Below are 18024 nucleotides of genomic sequence, written 5' to 3'. Positions count from 1 at the left end.
TCAAATAAAATTATGTCTAAAACAAGCACTCAAAATTCTAAAGCATCAGTCAAATATAAAACCTGATTATTCTTCATCCCATCTCTAAGAATGAATACTGGGGGGAAAATTGAAGGGACATTTATCGCTATCACCATGAATCAAAAGATAAGGAAAAGGGAAGCAAACTTGGCCCAGTGGATAGGGCGTCCATCTACCACCTGGGAGGTCCATGGTTCAAACCCCGGGCCTCCTTGACCCGTGTGGAGCTGGCCCATGCGCAGTGCTGATGCGCGCAAGGAGTGCCGTGCCACACAAAGGTGTCCCCCGCGCAGGGAAGCCCCATGCGCAAGGAGTGCACCCCATGAGGAGAGCCACCCAGAACGAAAGAAAGTGCAGCCTGCCCAGGTATGGCACCGCACACTCACAGAGAGCTGATACAACAAGATGACGCAACAAAAAGAAACACAGATTCCTGGTGCCGCTGATAAGGATAGAAACGGTCACAGAAGAACCCACAGCGAATGGACACAGCAGACAGCTGGGGGAGTTGGGAAGGGGAGAGAAATAAATAAATAAAATCTTAAAAAAAAAAAAAGACTGCAACAAGAATGCTAAGTTGTTTTGGGGAAGTCAAGAGGAGGATGTGAAAAAAGACATTCCCTTTGACCTCTGCAGCTGACTGATAAAGTGGAGAAATGAGGGAGAGTAATTATTGCCTTCCTCCTGGAACAAAAGCATTTTAATTATCAGCTGGAATCCAGCAGAGTCATAAAACTGGCCAGCTGTCCCATGCAATCAGGCCAAAGGCCATAACAGACAAGACAAAGCGGTACTTCTCTGGAGAAAACACTCCAAGTTAAGGTTCGATTCAGAGAGAACAGAGAGGCATTAGCCATTCGCACAAGAGTCCCATGTATAGTTAGAAAGGGCTGGTGGGTTCTGATTCCTTTCCACAGATTCAGCTGAAATAAATATGCACATTTCCATGGGAGGGACAGCTCAGTTCTGCCTAGAATACTCATGCCATTTTAAAATGGGAAACCAACTAAATACTAAAATAACAAGGAATGGAAAGAAGCTGCTCCCCAGCTACTCCTTGGAAACAGGAAAAGATGCTAAACACATATTTATTGAATGCAGTGCTAATTTTCACATAGAATTTTATACCATCTTAAAACAATGCTGCTCTTTTCTATTTTGTCTACATTGTACAGATGAGATTCCTGGAGCTCTGAGGGGTTAACCACATGCCTGCCTGTGATCCTGTTGGTGTAGGGACACAGAGGCACACAAATAGACCTGCTTAGGCCGGATCCTGAGCCAGCTCTGACAAAGCCCTAGGCCGATTCAGAGAAGTGGGCGGGAACAAGCGAAGTCCTGTAAATCAAAGCAGCTGCAAGGCACTGAGACACCCCAACTCCCCTTGCTCAGCTCCAAGGCGGCCCTTGGTTGACTGCGAATGCCCATCATGATTCATATGACCAGAGCACCTTCCCGCAGCAAGGCCACCTGCCAGGCCTGGCAGCAATGGGGAAAGGAAGCACCTATGAACAGTGGTCAGCTCTTTCCTCTGTGCAAAAGCACAGAAAAATATGAAAAGAGAGAAACTGTTTTCTCCTGTATGATTTTCTGTGTTTTCTATGAGAAAGAAAGAAGTTACTTAACAGTATTAAAATTAAAATGTAAACATTACATTCACTTCGGGTAACGCTTTTCATTTTCCAAAGCTTTTTTTATATTATCTCATTTTTATACTAATTTAACTTTTTATGGCCACTACTTACTGCTGCTCTGCTATAAGCCTTTTTTTTTTAAGATTTATTTATTTCTCTCCCCTTCCCCCTCCCCAGTTGTCTGTTCTCTGTGTCTATTTGCTGCTTGTTCTTCGTCTGCTTCTGTGGTTGTCAGCGGCACGGGAATCTGTGTTTCTTTTTGTTGCGACATTTGTTGTGTCAACTCTCCGTGTGTGTGGCACCATTCCTGAGCAGGCTGAACTTTCTTTCACACTGGACAGCTCTCCTTACAGGGCGCACTCCTTGTGCGTGGGGCTCCCCTACGCGGGGGACACCCTGCATGGCAGGGCACTCCTTGCGCATATCAGCACTGCGCATGGGCCAGCTGCACACGGGTCAAGGAGGCCCGGGGTCTGATCCGCGGACCTCCCATGTGGTAGACCGATGCCTTAACCACTGGGCCAAGTCCCCTTCCCTGCTATAAGCCTTCAAGCCAAGCTACCTACAACAGAAAATCCTCAAATCCATCTGCCTAGACCCAAAAGGGCAATCTTTCCACTAAGGGACCATCTTTCACTAGCTCCTTGGCTATCAATCAAGTAACTGATTTTCCCCAATTTGATGGGAACAGACACACATAAATCAATGTTTATAGCCACAGGTTTTAAACAAGTATTAAGCATCCATTATAAAATCCTTCTAGCATGCCTTTTGGAAGAACAAAGACCAGAAATCTAAAACCTACATTTCTCAGACTCCCATACAAATAAGGGTTCTGAATACAAATTAGGTTCTGCCAATTAGATGCACATGATTTGGAAGGTAGACATAAGATGAAACCATATATACAAACTCTTTTCTATACTGGTTCAAAGTCAAATATCGGATATAATTCCCAGTATTAGGTTCTCAAAAGACTGACCAAAACTCAAAGTGTCTTGAAAGACCAAGGGAAAGGTCAGTGCTCCCAATCTACAAACTACAAAGAAAGTTAAGACTCCCAAACTGGAGACAACGTGCAAAAAGTGTCCCAACATTTCTAAAATGATTCTCAAGTAACACACACACCACAGTGAAATAAGAATGATGGTGTCTTCAAGGCTCATCTTGAATATATACTGTCCCAGTCAAACACCTATTCACAGACCAATGTCTGGGGCCACCACAAGTCACTGTGGAGTTTTACAGCAGGTATCATCTCATCATCAGCACCAACCATGCAATTCAATGGACCATGCACTTTTCTGGACATCAATCATCTTGATGGGGACATTTAAAATATTGCTCTATTGTACAAAATGGAAACTTGGCTGGTCTTTGTCCCCAGTTATGTCTAGGGAGGCAACTTTTGAATTGATGCAATTTTCTATGGTAGGAGTATCTTTTGTTATTCATGGTGACCCAGGACCACACCTGAGAGTTCATATGCTAAAGAGTAGGCAAGGATGGACCAGTCATGCCTATAGTCTTAGGGTGGGGCCTGGACACACCAGAAAGACCAACCATATGTTTAGGGGAATTGGAGCCCTGAGGCACATCATGTCAGCCCACCTCCACAATCTGTGGAAAGGGAGGGGTGCTGCAGAGTGAGTTCAACCACATGGCCATTGATTCCCCAAAAATGCCTAAGTAAGGAGAACTTACATAAACACAAAACCCCATATAAACACTTAAAGCTTCGATGAGCTTCCAAGACGGAGAAGATACATCTCTGTACCAGGAGAGTGACATGTCTAGACTCCACATAGAGAGGACACAAAAGTTAGCTTTTGAGACAACCTCCCAGACTTACCCTATGCCTCTTTCCTTTTGGCTTCTTCTTATTTATATCCTTTTACTCTAAAAAAAGCTATGTAAGTATAGCCACTTTCAGTGAGTTTTATGAGTTATTCAACAAATTATCAAACGGAAGAGGAGGTGATGGGAACCCCCGAATTTGTAGCCAGCTGGTCAGAAGTGTGAGTAGCCTAGGCCTCTGAAATAAGGGCAACCTTGTAGAGGATTGCCCTTAATCTATGGGGTCTAGCATAACTTCAGGGAGTTAAGAGTCAGAATTGAAAGAAAATTAGTTACTGCAGTTTTTGCAGTTACTGACTGGACTTTTGATAATTCCTTACACCTCATACAAGTCCAACACCTGCCACAATACACTGTATCAAAAGGCTCCCCACTGACATTCCTAATACACTTGCTGACAAAAAAAGAACCAGGGCTTTGCCCTAGACAAAAGAATGACATTCAGGTGCTGGCCATCTCCTGCAAATAGCAGAACCATGGAAAAGTAGTTTTCCATCAGCCCAGACTCCAAAACACAAATCTCATAAAAGGCAAAACCTCATATACATAGCAAAATTCAATTTGCTTATATATATAGTAAAACACATTTACTTCTTCTTACCCCGTTAGCAGTCTCTAGGTAGCTGTTACTTTGAAAAGAGGTCAACAAAAGTTTTAATTTATTTAATACATTTAAAATATATAATTTTGTAGCAGGGATGGGTATAGTGATAGGGTAAAGATACAGGACCATGGCAAAGGAAAAGAGAAACCAGGTTTGTATTTTAGGTAACTTAAATCCTTTATATGTATTACATGAAAAATATGTATGCAGTGTCCCTATGCAATGTCCCATACTCCTGCAAGGATAAATATTTATATAATTAAGATTGAGGGTACAGTAGAAGAGATAAGGGCTATAAGGGTTATTTAAAAGTACATTAGGGAAGCAGATGTGGCTCAAGTGATTGGGCTCCCGCCTACTACATGGGAAGTCCCAGGTTCAGTTCCTGGTGCCTCCTGGAGAAGGCAAACTGGCGTGATGGGCAGGCACGGAGAGCTGATGCAACAAATGATGCAACAAAGAAACGCAAAGAGGAAAGACAATGACAGACACAACAAACCAGGGAGCTGACCTGGCTCGAGCGATTGAGCACCTCTCTCCCACATGGCAGGTTCCAGATTTGGTTCCCTGGGCCTTCTAAAGAGAAGACAAGCACACACAGAGATCACACAGCAAATGGACACAGAGAGCGGATAGCGACTGCAAACAATGAGGGAGGGAGAATAAATTTTTAAAAATAAAAAATAAAAGTACACTGGAAAGCAAGTTTATTTAGATATGTATTTACATATACATATATATAAAATTTATGTAGTTAAAAATATCTGGAAGAATATACTAAATATAATAGTTGTTCACTCTAAAAGATAACAGCATGGGCTCTCTTTCTCTTCATTTTATCTACACTTTCTCATTTTTCTACACTAAACACACACTACTTACATAATTTAACAACAAAATTTTGGGTGTAACAGTCAGCCAAGATGGTGATGTAAGATGCTCCAGGTTTCTGCTCTCCCACAGAACCTTAGAACAACTATCAAAAAGCAGCAGAGCCATCTTCCTAAAAACTCTAGAAAACAGTTAAAGGGTTGAGTAACTGGAGACAGACTTGGCCCAGTGGTTAGGGTGTCCGTCTACCACATGAGAGGTCCGCAGATCAAACCCCGGGCCTCCTTGACCTGTGTGGAGTTGGCCCATGCGCAGTGCTGATGCACGCAAGGAGTGCAATGCCACATGGGGTGTCCCCCACGTAGGGGAGCCCCACACACAAGGAGTGTGCCCCGTAAGGAGAGCCGCCCAGTGTGAAAGAAAGTGCAGCCTGCCCAGGAATGGCGTCACACACACGGAGAGCTGACACAACAAATGACGCAACAAAAAGAAACACAGATTCCCACACTGCTGACAACAACAGAAGCGGACAAAGACGACGCAGAGAACAGACAACTGGGGCGGGGGCGGGAGAAATAAATAAATAAATAAATCTTGAGGGAAAAAAAAGATTACATTTTTAAAAATTAATTAATTAAAATACATTCTAAAAATTCCCCAATATTCTCAGGGAAATAATGGAAAACAAAGAGAAAGAATCGAAGGATATCAGGAAAACAATGAATGAAATACACAAGCTGCTCAATAAAGAGCTAGACATTTTGAAAAGTATCAAACAGACATACTGGAGTTGAAGACCACAATAACTTGAATGAAAAATAACCTAGAGTATTTCAACAGCAGATTAGTGCTGGCAGAATAAAGAATAGAAGAATCTCAAAGACAAGACAATTTCAATGACTCAGCTTGAGGAGCAGAAAGAAAAAGGATATTTAAAAAGTGCACAGAACCTAAGAAACCTGTGGACCATCATCAAGCATACCAACATAGGCATTATGGGAGATCCAGAAGAAGAGAGAGAGAGGAAGGGTCAGAGGAATATTCAAAGAAATAATGACAGAAAACTTCCCAAATTTAACAAAAGACATGAACATGCATATTCACGAAGCCCAACAAACCCTAAACAGTATAAACTCGAAGACACATAGCAGTCAAACAAGTTGAATGCCAAGGACAGGGTGAGCTCTTGAAAGCTGTAAGAGTAAACCAATGAGTTTTGCACAAGAGAGTACCAATAAGATTGAGTGCCAATTTCTCATCAAAACCATGGAGTCAAGAAGGCACGGTTGCAAGAAAACAATTGCCAATGATGAATTTTATATCCAACATGATTTTCTTTAAAAAACAAGGGAAATAATAAGACATTTCCAGATAAACAAAAGCTAAGGGATTCCATTACCACTAGACTAGCCTTACAAGCAATGCTAAAGGGAGTTCTTCAAATGAAAGTAAAAGATGCTATGCAGTGGATCAAAGTGGGAAAGATGACCAGTAAAAGTAAACATGGGTCATTATAAATGCCAGTACTACCATATTGTATTTTTTGATACGTAACTCCCCTTTACTTCTTTTAAGTTCAAAAATGCAAATGCATTAAAAGCAATGATAAGTCTATGGTTTTGGACATACAATATATAAAGATACATTTTTTAACAAGCACAATAAAATGGTGGTTGGGCAGAGGGGTAAATGAACAGTAGATGTGCATGCTACTGAAGTTAAGCTGGTATCAAATTAAATGTGACTGTTATACATTTCGGATGTTAAATTTAAGCTCCATGGTAACCACAAAGAAAATACATGAAAAATATATGCAGACAGAAATGAGATGGTGCTCAAAATGATACAATACAAAAACCAAATACATATGAAAGTAGGCATTAACAGAAATTGAAGAATAAAAAAGGTAAAAGACATATAAAGACCAAATTGCAAAATAGCATAAGAAAGTACTCCATTATCAACAGTTAGTTTAAATGCAAATTGATTGAGCTCTCCCATCAAAGGGCAGAAATTGGCAGATGAATAAAAAGCATGATGCAACTACAGACTGTTTAAAAGAAACTCACCTTAAATTCAAAGACTCAAGTAGGTTGCAAGTGAAAGGATGGAAAAAAATATATACCATGCAAATAGTAACCAAAATAGAGCTGGGGTAGTTATATTAATAGCAGATTAAATAGACTTTAAGTAAAAAACTATTACAAGGGACAAAGGTCACATATAGTGATAAAGGGGTCAACTGAACAAGAAAACATAACAATTATAATTATATAAGCACTTAACAGCAGAGCCCCAAAATATATGAAACAAAGATTGACAGATTTGAAGGGAGAAATAGTTTTATATTCATAGTAAGAGACTTCAATACACCATTTTCAATAATGAGAATATCTAGACAGAAAATCAGTAAGGAAACAGAAACCTGAACACTACTATAAAACAATTAGACCTAACAGACATGAATAGAACGAACACTTCACCCAACAGAAGCAGAATACACATTCTTCTTGAATGCACATGAATCATTCTCTAGGACTGATCATATGTTAGGTCACAAAAATTCAATAAATTATATCAATAAATAGGTCTCAATAAAATAAAAAATATCGAAATCATACAATGTATCATCTCTGAACACAATGGAATAAAGCTACAAGTCAATAAGAGAGAGAGCACCGGAAAATCCACATATATGTGGAAATTCAACAATGCACTCTTTAACAACCAATAAGTCAAAGAAGAAATCATAAGGGAAATTAGGAAATACCTTGAGGCAATTGAAAATGCAAACACAACCAACACACCAAAAGTTGTGGGATGCAGCAAAGGCAGTGTGCTGAGATGGAAATTTACATCTCTAACCACTTACATTAAAAAAGAAGAAAGGTCTCAAATCTGAGACTTAACCTCACAACAGAAGAATCTATAAAAAGACAAGCAAACTAAATCCAAAGCAAGCTTAAGGAAGAAATTAACAAAGATTGGGGGGTAGATAAATGAAATAAGAGTTTTCATTTGGAATGACAGAAAATTTCTGGTAATAGATGGTGGTAATGGTAGCACAAGATAGTCAATGCAATTAACACTACTGGATTATATACTTGAATGTGGTTAAAAGTGGAAATTTTATGGTGTGTATCTATTTCTAAAATAAATTTTTTTAAAAAAAGAACTGCACAATGCACTGAACCCTAATGTAAACTATGGGCTATAGTTAATAGCATAATTATAACAATAATAATGTTCCATCAATTGCAGTGAAATTTCAACACTAATGCAAAGTGTTAATAGGGAAAGCTCTAGTGATTTTCTGTAAACCTACAACTTCTCTAATGAAAAATACTTTTAAAAAAATAAGTATATATTGGCAATACTGTCAAGAGAAATAGCTCAGAATGAAACCAAGTCTGAAGGATTCCTTAGCTCAAAGCAAAGGATCCAGAGAGAGCAAAGTCCCTGAGGCCCAGGCCACCACCAAAGTCCTTCAACTCAAATGTCCCCTTCTCTGGGAAAGGTTGCTCAAAGTGATGTTAGGCATATACCATAAGCAACAGTATCCTTTCTATTGCTCAGTTTAGGGAAAAGAGCACAAATTACCACACAAAAGAAGCATTCCCAGACCCTTCTGATTCAGCCAAGGTGAGAAACTGAAGTTTCTCCAACTTCACCACTTAATTATGTCTAAAACTTGTTTTACAAACCAGTTTATGAATTCTGGGTGTTTGATAGACAGTTACTCCTCAATTCCCTGCTATTAGACACCCAGCAGTTACGGCAATTAAGTCATCCCACCCCCAGGCTGCCTGGATGTCTGTAATACCCCCAACCAGGTTGTGCTCTCCAAATTGACATCATTAGCTAAGCCTGCTTCACAAATTAAAAAATACATCTCTTCTTATAGTCTCTTCTCTGATTGGTACCTCAATTTGAGGTGTTCATAGGTGGTGTAGGGTTGTTTTACCTGTTATTCCACCCCAGAGGGAAATCCCTTTCATGATTACAGAAGTGCTTCTCTCAGTGGAAAAATAAGTCTGTATGTTTTCCTGCATAATACATCAGAATTACACATTCCCAAATCTGACTGTTAATATGAGCTTAGAATTCTCCCCTCTCCTCAGGTGCCTCATTACTCTCTTCCTAAACCAGCTTTTCCTGGCACCCTTTCTACCCCCACATCTCAACTCAAAGATGGAATGCTTTCAAGCAAGGAGTTTCACAATTCACTAGGATTCCATTTGAAATCGCCTCCAACTACAACCACAGGCTAAGTCTGAAACTGCTCTTAACCCCTCCAGCCCCAGCTGTTTATACTCACTGTTGCTGGACTTAAGGTCACGGTGGATGATGGGGACAATTGCTTCATCATGTAAGTAGTTCATGCCTCTGGCAATCTGCACAGCCCAGTTCACCAGGATGTCTGGGGGAATCCTCTTCCCCGATAACACTCTATTCAAAGGCCCTCCACGAGCAAACTCCATGACCAAGCAGAGGTTGGGTTCCTTCAGACACACTCCTCTAAGGGCAATGATGTTGGGATGCTTCAGCATAGTGAAGAGCTTGGCCTCTTGGCGAACATTCTCTATGGTCTGGCTGATGTCCTCATCAGGGTCGTGGCGAGCTGCTTTCACAGCAACCTCATCCCCTATCCAGAAAGCACGATAGACCTTCCCAAAGCCCCCGATGCCGATAATCTCTTCCAGGGTTAGCTCCGCAAAATCAATCTCTAACACTGAGAAAGAGAAGGAAAACAGAAGTCAAAAACATTCTGGAAACACCATTTAACCATCCTAGATGGGTAAACACAGCAATTTGTCTGTTCACTTGGCTCACCCGCCCCCCATTACAAGGTAAACCCATAAGTTCAGGAACTGTGATTACTTTATTGTCTTTACTGACTATCCCATAGTAGGCACTCAATAAGTATTCATTAAATAAATTCCACTTGGAACATCATGCAGAACCCTGCACCACTGATGTGGGCTATGGGTGGGAGGCTCTTCACCTCTTTGTAGATAACCTAAGCTGTCTGTGACTTGTGGGTGTGGGACGGTAAGAGGCTGCAGTTCTGCCCTTGGTGACCATGGCAATGACTCCAGTCCCAGGAAACAGTTTAGCAAATGCAAACTCTATAAACTTTAAATATTCAGGAAAAATGCAAACCAAATGTGCTAAAGGCTTACCTAGAATGTATAAGATCCATGCTAAAAGCTTCCCAGGATGTGGACGATACATGCTAATTCAAGCCTACTGAGGACTGAAACAAAGAACAATTTGACCCTTCCTCTCCATATAAAAGGAATTCAAAGTTCTTGTTCAGGGCCCAGGTTTGACACAGAAAGCTCCGGAGCCCGGCCGGCCATCAGTACATCATTTTTCCTTCTCAAAATCATTCCTGAGTCCTGGCTTTTTTATATGCAAATAACTGAACCTCTCTCAACTTCCACAACACCACAACCAACCACTTTATCTAAAGGAAACATTGAAGGAGATCATTTTTATAGGACTTACCCAATTTTTACTATATATTGGGTGGTGAGAGGCACACAATCTGGTGCTAAGGCAGACACACAACAACCAAACCATAGTATGAGACGAGCTTTCATAGAGGTTTGATCAGAGTATTAGGAAAATCACCGACTTCCACAGTGGAACAGGGGTGAATGGGGAAAGGAGTTTCAGGGAAGGCAACATATGGAATGAGCCATAAAGAATGAGTGGGAGGGGGAGCAGATGTGGCTCAATCAGTTGAGCCCCCACCTCCCACATGGGAGGTCCCATTCGGTCCCTGGTGCCTCCTGAAAAAAAAACAAAAATGAACAACCAGGAAATTAATGGAAAAACCAACACAGGGAAGTCAATGTGGCTCAGTGATTGAGTGCCAGCTTCCCACATAAAATGTCCTGGGTTCAATCCCTGGCCCCTCCCTGATACCTTAAAAAAAAAAAAAAAGAATATGTGGGAGGGCTCTCATCAAGCAATGTAGGCCATCAGGGCAGAGAAGGACAATTCAGGCAGAGGGAAGGGCATGAGCAAGATCATGCGGCAAGAGAATCTGAGTATATTAGAAACTTCAGGGAGTCTTGTGTGGCTGGGTCATAGGCATTAGGGTAGAGGATGAGGCTCAAAAGCCTTGTTGGTGGCAGCCTCGTCGTGAAATATTTTTAAGGCCATTATGTGGGGCTTGCACCTCATACTGTCCATGTTAAAGAGTCTTGTGTACTCAAGAAGACTGTGATTCAGAAACGAAACCAACTCTGGCTGCCATATGAAAGTATCATGGAGGACAGAGAACCTGCAGTGAAAGGAGCCACAAAGAGGCCTCTGCGGTATGCCAGGCCTGAAAGCTCGGGGCTCTGTACCTCAGCAGCAGTGAAGACCGTAAGCCCAGCGTAAATCTGGGGTTCTAAACTTGGTTCTACCAGGACCTAGTGACCACAATACAGAGAAGGAAACGCCTAGGGGCATCTTTCTTGAAGCGCAGCCCCCTGAAGCACTTGATTATAACTTTAGCTCTGTTTGAAAAGAATTTCATGCCTGGATAATAATAGCTACCAGGTGATTACAAATCTTGGGCTCCATATGGTGCTAAGTGCTATATAAGTAGAGTGCTATTTTATTTTTCTCTCCTGAATCTCTGTTCTCTCTCTTTCCAGTCTCTCTTGTCTTTACCTGGCTGACTCACACTCATCCCTCAGGTCTCAGGTTAAATACTGTTTCCATAGAGAAACTTTTCCTAATCCCCAGACTAAATGAGGTCAGGCCCCCATCAAACACTTCCGAAACATTCTCTATTTTGCAAGGCTCATTCAGGTTATAATTCTTGCTCAATGGCCTGACATACTTGCTAGATTACAAAATCTACAAGGGTAGAGACTGTGCCTGCCTTATTCACCACCATACTCATCACACCAAACATTCAGTAGATTAGCAACAGGCAGCTGAAGTAAAAGGAGAGAAAAAAAGAAAGAGAAATCTATGACAATAGAAAATAAACCAAACTTGGGTCTGCAAAAGAAAATTTTATTGGATTTTGTAAAGCAAATACAGAAAGCCGTCACCCTTTGTTAAAACAATAAGATAGCAAAGATATATTTGGGAACTTTTGGCAAAACCAAAAGAGAACTGCCCACTGCTGGCTGTTCCCTTCCTCCCTCAGCCAGCCCCATGACTCCTTCACTCTCCACTCAGATAGTGGTAGTGTTCAAAAATCTGCTTTTGCTTAATTATAGTTCTTGTATCCTATCTAGAGCTAACAGGTCATTTTTATATTGCAACACAACTGGCAATCTGCACAAAAGAAACTCATAGGAAAAACTAGGTGGACTGGCTTTCGGTATACAAAGAGTATAGCTCGTCTTGACGCAAACGTTCCAACTGTTCAAAAGTTTATCACCTCCTCCAACAGTCTTTCTAAAGAATAAATGGAGTGGCAGGTATGATAGACTAACAATTAGCATCCATTCCAAAATTTCTCTAGCATGCCTTTGGTAGAATAAGGCTAGAGAGCTAAAAACTATATTTCCCAGACACCTTCACAGTTAGGGTTCTAGATACATATTAGATTCTGCCAATTAGATGCACACAATCTGGAAGGCAGATGTAAGATGCGAACTATCTTTCCTGCTGCTTCTCCAGGCAAGCATGGCTGCGGAGAAGTGGGGTTCTCCCACAACAGCATGTCAGTGCCCAATCAGCAGCTCAATAGATGTGGAGAGGAAGGTGGCTTAGCCTTTCGACTGCAGCTACAAAAGTGTCTTCCCGAAGTCAAAAGCTTCAGTGGCAGATCCTGATTCTGTACCTTCCCAGTTACAGAAGTAGCAACTCCCCGGTGGGCCAGTTCTGCAATGTTGTTCTGGGAGTCATTTCCAGAGGTCCAGCTGGGAGCATCTTTTTCCAGCTCTCCCAACACTTCCGGAAGCACCTAATTTCCTATGCTAAATCCCTGTCTGCTTAAAATAGGTTGGGTATTTCTGGATTTTAAAATGAATCGTGACTGATTACCGATTCTTGCTTGATCTCATCTTTATGAATGAGAAAAATATGCCTTTGTTCAAGAGAAAGTAGAAACCTCTTGGAGAAATACATAAGTTACATTAAGAATCTCCCTGCTCATGGAGGAAAGAGCAGTCTCTTTTTTTTTAAAACTAGCTTTTACACTGATGAAAACATCTATGTTTATTTAACAAATTCATATTTATGCATCTTATTTTCTTAACAGAATTGAATTCTCCTTAAGGGAATTAACTGTCTTATTTCCTCTTGTACTCTTCTTTCTTTCCTCTAGTTCAAAGCATAGTTTTGAACATAGACTAAGTATTAAACATTTACTTAAATGCATGAGGATTTAAGACAGAATTCTGATTAGGGTGCTGAAAAGACAGCTCCTCAGATGGCATTTCACAGTGACAGAAAACTTACGTGGGGAAGACAAAGCAACAAGCCCTCTCAACAGTAGAACATAAAAGCTTGCTATTTCATTAAGAAAATATAGACCAATCATTGAGTAGTCTAGAATATACTTTTCAGACAGAAGACAGAACCAGGATAGAAAGAAGAAAAAAAAAAGATTATTTCCTTCCTTGCTAAGTCCCTTTGGGTCGGAACAAGATCGTCAGTTGTAGCTGAGTATGTGGGGCTCTCCTTCCCGTCCCCACTCCCATCAAGAACTGGTTTTAAATAAGAATCAGGTCAAGTCACAGGCAGTACATTTTTCAGTTTCTGTGGAAGGGTTTCCAGGAATATCAGGAACAAAATCTTCTTTCTTTCATTTTTTGGAATCACGATGGTATTCCCTCTTATCTGAAAACTATATATAGACACATTCTGGTAGGTATGGTCAAATGTATGTACATACCTCACTCATTTAAAAATCTTAAGTGTATCTGAAAATGCATCCTTATATACTAGTGGATGTAGGGAGAAAAAATATCAATTAGTAATCACCAATAAATTGTGCCCTGCTTGAAGACAGTTTAAAGGGAAACTGTTTTCTCTTTAATCCCTGGGATTGCATCTCCTGAGATGATAAATTTGGGACTGTACATTTTTCATCTTTCACTAAAATAAAGAAGATGAGCAAGCTCCTGGCTATTTATATTTGTCAGCTCCATGGAGAGCTAAACTCTAGTGTCTACAATGGAGGGTATAAAAGCCCTGTATAAATGTAAGGTGGTTTATAATAACACTACTGTATTTTTTCTTTGTCTTCTACTTGAAATAAAGCTTGAAAACAAAAATTTTCCCTTTGAAAATCAATATTGAAAACTAAAACTGAGTATTATTGCTTGGCTCAGTGTCCTCTATTCACCTGCCCCAGATGGGAAGTTCAAAAGGATTATTCTAGGAAGAGTTGTTAGTGACTTGCTTTTATTAGAAGTCTTTGGAGACAAGGCTGCCAGTTACCTTTACTTTCTGAGTGGCACTAACTACACTGGTGGACAATGCATATAGATCCGAGGCACATATGTCAGCAATGTTCATTTTTATCAGAGCATTGCACTGAAATTATATACTTACATCATCAATCTCCCTCATATGATATATGAGTATATTCTTATCTTATCATCTCTTTATCCCTAGTACCTAACATAGTATCTATCACTCACTAGGTACTCAATAAATCATTTTTGATTGAAACTAAATTTTCTGAACTATGAAGAATTAATTCCAGTCAAGATTAGAGCTCTTGATGAGACCAAATTAAAAAACCTGTCAGGACCTTCAAATGCCATGGACGCGTCCTTCTGGCCAAAGTCACAGTCACACCTCACCGCTCTGAGAGCCAAGCCCAAGATACTAAGGAAATTGAGTTTCTGTTCATGATTCTCACATTGCTCTTCTACTCTGACTTTAGCTGTCCCTGAAAAATGACAAAGCTTCACCCACAAAACAGCTCGAAACCTGACTTACTTTTTAAAATACCCTGTGCTTTTCAGTGGATCAGGTAGCTCACTGGCTAAATGTGCTGACTCTGGACTTTGCTCTAGTTTCTCGGCTTTCCCCCTCTGTAAATGGGGATGCTAGTAATAATATCTGTTCTATTTGTTTCCCAGGGCTGCTGTAACAAATAGCTCCAAACTCGATGGCTTAAAAATACACCAGTGTTTTCTAACATGCCAGGCCATTCATAGTTCTTCCAATATATGACCAAGTTTATCTTCATCTCTATTTCAGAAGGCCAGGACCCTTAGCCTTCACCTTGAGGAATTTATTCCCAGTACCATCACCAAAAAAGATGTAGCACCTGGCAGCAATTTAAAGTATTTTGCTACGTCCAGGCATTACAAAGATCAACATGCAGAAATAGGAAAACAGAAAGAGAAATAAAGGACCTAAAGATTTCAACAACAATTTGACAGTCAAAACCCCAATAAAAAAGAGAAGCAGAAAAAAGCCATTAGAATTCTGATCTGAAGTGCTAGTGTTTAAAAAAAATCTCTAAAGAAAAAGTGACACAATTGTTTGGTGAAAGTAAGTTACAGTGTTAGGCTCAAACAGATAACTGTAACAAATGAAATTTAAAAACTCAGTGTTTAAGGTTGGTCTTTGGTAATGATTTTTTTTTTAAATTAACTACGATGTAAAGCATACAAAATATGGAATAAACTAATAAATATGATTAACAATACCTTTTTAATAGGCAAGCAATTATGAAAATCTTCAACACAAAATAGTCTAAATTGCACTAAGAGATAGTTACATCCTTCTAAAAACAAAACAAAAAACACCAACGAACTGATTTAGTAATTCGAAAGGTAATTTAACTCCTCTGAAAAATCAAAGAAAATTTCATATACAGGGTATGATAGGCCAGGGGACCCTGAGAAACATGAAAACCAGGACAGTGGGGGAAAGGCCTTGTAAATGACCCCTGAGCACAGTTCACCTGAGACTTGGCCAGCTCCAAAAATAGGCAAGGATCTAGTGTGCAGAGAAAGGGAAAAAATGTATTGTCTGAACAGCCTGGGTGTCAAGGGACTGGAATTGAGGCGCTTTGAACTCCAGCTCTCTCAAGGAGGAATGGCATACTCTTCCTTCTCTAATCAGTTCTCCACCTACCACTATCTTCCTAGCATATTATTCAAACAGTGAGATTCCTAAAGTCACAACTTTTGGGATACAAGAGTAGGATCCAAGAAATCAATATGACATTTCAAAGACACTTCGGCCTTGAGTTGGTGCAGGCTTCCGGGACTTGAAGGCCCAGCCCAGCGGGAGACACCCCCCATCTCCTTCAAAGCAAATGCATTTAAAGGGGGGGGGGGGCGGAGAACTGACGGAAGAAGTGGTCGACAAAGGTCCCTGATTCGGGGGCTACGGAAATGACAGAAATCACTGGCTTGCCTGAACTCCTTCCAGACTGGAGTGGGCAGGGAACTGAGGGTGAAATGGGGGAGATGCTCAGGCAGGGACTTCAGGAAGGGGAGAAATCGGAAGCCGCTGCTGAAGTGGTCAGTTGAAGGTTAACAAGCCCAAACGCCAGAGGTCCCAGGCGGGGCCTGCGAAATCTCTAGCTTGTCCAGCGCACCAGTATGGTCCCTGCAGCACCGGCGCGCGCACACACCCACACCCAGGTCAGTCACCCCACCCCCACCTCCAAACTAACCCCAGGAATAGCTCCCTCGCCTCCCCGACAGACCCCCTCACCACCAGCCGGGCCTGCATCATCGCCCCCCCAACCCCCCCGCGCGCCCCTCCTTCGCCTTACACTGAATGGGCGGGTAGCAACTGGGGGCCTCGACGCCAGGCTGACACCGGCTGGAGAAAGCGCTGCGCGGGGTCACGTAGTTGCTGGGGAAGATGCCCACCCGCTGGTTCAGCTGCCCGGTCCACCAGCCCTCGTCGCCGGACACCTGCGAGTCCTTGGACAGCACCTCCACCACGTCGCCCAGCCGCAGGGTCAGCTCGTCCTCGCCCGCCGCCTCGTACTCGAACACCGCGGTCCAGTAGGGCAGCGGGGCGTCGGAGATCAGCTCCCCGGGATCTGTCGTCGTGGCCGCTTCCTCTTCCTCTTCCTCCTCCTCCTCGGCGCCGGTCCCCGCTCCATCCTCCCCCGGCGGGGCGACACCGGCGGCGCTCGCCAGGCAGCCGAGAAGCGCTCTGGAGGGCTCCATGAAGCGGCCGATCCATAGGGTGCGGGGCTGCCGCCGCCCGCAAGAGCCGCCGCTGCCTATTGTTCATGCGGCTCGGCAGAGCTGGGGGGACCCCCTCCCCCGGCGGCGGCGGCCGCAGGTAGGGCCCGGCTGGCGGGGCGGGGTGCACCGGCGGGCCCGCGCTGGCGCTCGAGGTGCGCCGAGCGGCAGAGCTCACGGCAGCATCGGGGCGCGGCGGGCCGCAGCCCCCGCTTGCCCGCTCCGGCGCCCAGGGGCGGCTCGGCCACCTCGGTCGCCGGTACCTTCTCGCGCGGCGGGTGTCCAACGCCGCCCGCCGCCCGCAGCTCCCGTCTCCGCGCCGCGCCCCGCCCCCAGCGCGGCCCGCACGCCCGGGACCACCTGACGCGGGCCTGGCTCCGCCCCAGCCCTGCGGATCCGAGAGGGCAGGGCTGCCCAGCGCCCGGGCCGCCCCCCGCGCCAGCCCGCCTTCCCATTGGCCCGGCGGACCGGTCCGCAGGTTCCTTTCTCTGCGGTTGGGACAGCCTCGCCAGCCGCCCGGCGCTTCTCTCCACCCTCTGCGTCTTCGACAGCTCCCCCCCTCCCGCCCCTTTTTCCAGGCTCGCTCATTCTCAAACCCCAGGTCGACCCAGATCTCGTTCCCATTGGCCCGTCGCAGGTGCAACCATTGGTCCATGACACCTGTCCATTTACCCGGAGCTTTCCACACCTCCCGGCAGCGGAGGCTCGGGCCTCTTTGGGTGCGGGAGGAGGAAACGGTAGATCTTAAAAGGTATTGCGGGGCCCTCATTTATACCAGGGGTTCTTAATAAGGGGTCTTGAGCTTGAATTTAAACTCAGGAAAACATTGTTCTTGTGGGGACGTGTTGGTGTAGCTGTGATATATTTATTAAATAATACACAGTATAGTGTGAACTTACTAAGGGGTTCGTGGTTGACTGGTAAAGGGGTTGTGGAACAAAAA

The 18024-nt window shown here is 43.1% G+C and overlaps 1 protein-coding gene across 2 annotated transcripts in view; it reads right to left on the bottom strand.

Annotated features, from left to right (window-relative positions):
- The window catches only part of MAP3K9 (mitogen-activated protein kinase kinase kinase 9), a 91352-nt gene extending 74052 nt beyond the window's left edge, over window positions 1–17300 (bottom strand). Inside the window, exons 1-2 of one of the 2 annotated variants that reach the window (XM_004451996.5) lie at window positions 16658–17300; window positions 9266–9679 (exon numbers count right to left, since the gene is read on the bottom strand). In XM_004451996.5, the coding sequence (XP_004452053.1) occupies window positions 9266–9679; window positions 16658–17063 (820 nt within the window). In that variant the 5' untranslated portion in view covers window positions 17064–17300. The remainder of the gene's footprint in view (window positions 1–9265; window positions 9680–16657) is intronic. The other variant, XM_004451997.5, reaches the window with a different exon arrangement.
- Between the last annotated feature and the right edge of the window lie 724 nt (window positions 17301–18024).

Source organism: Dasypus novemcinctus, chromosome 3, assembly GCF_030445035.2.
Source record: "Dasypus novemcinctus isolate mDasNov1 chromosome 3, mDasNov1.1.hap2, whole genome shotgun sequence".
NCBI classification, from domain to species: Eukaryota; Metazoa; Chordata; class Mammalia; order Cingulata; family Dasypodidae; genus Dasypus; species Dasypus novemcinctus.
The sequence above is the reverse complement of the archived record's forward strand: the minus strand, read 5'-3'. Positions and strand labels throughout refer to the sequence as shown.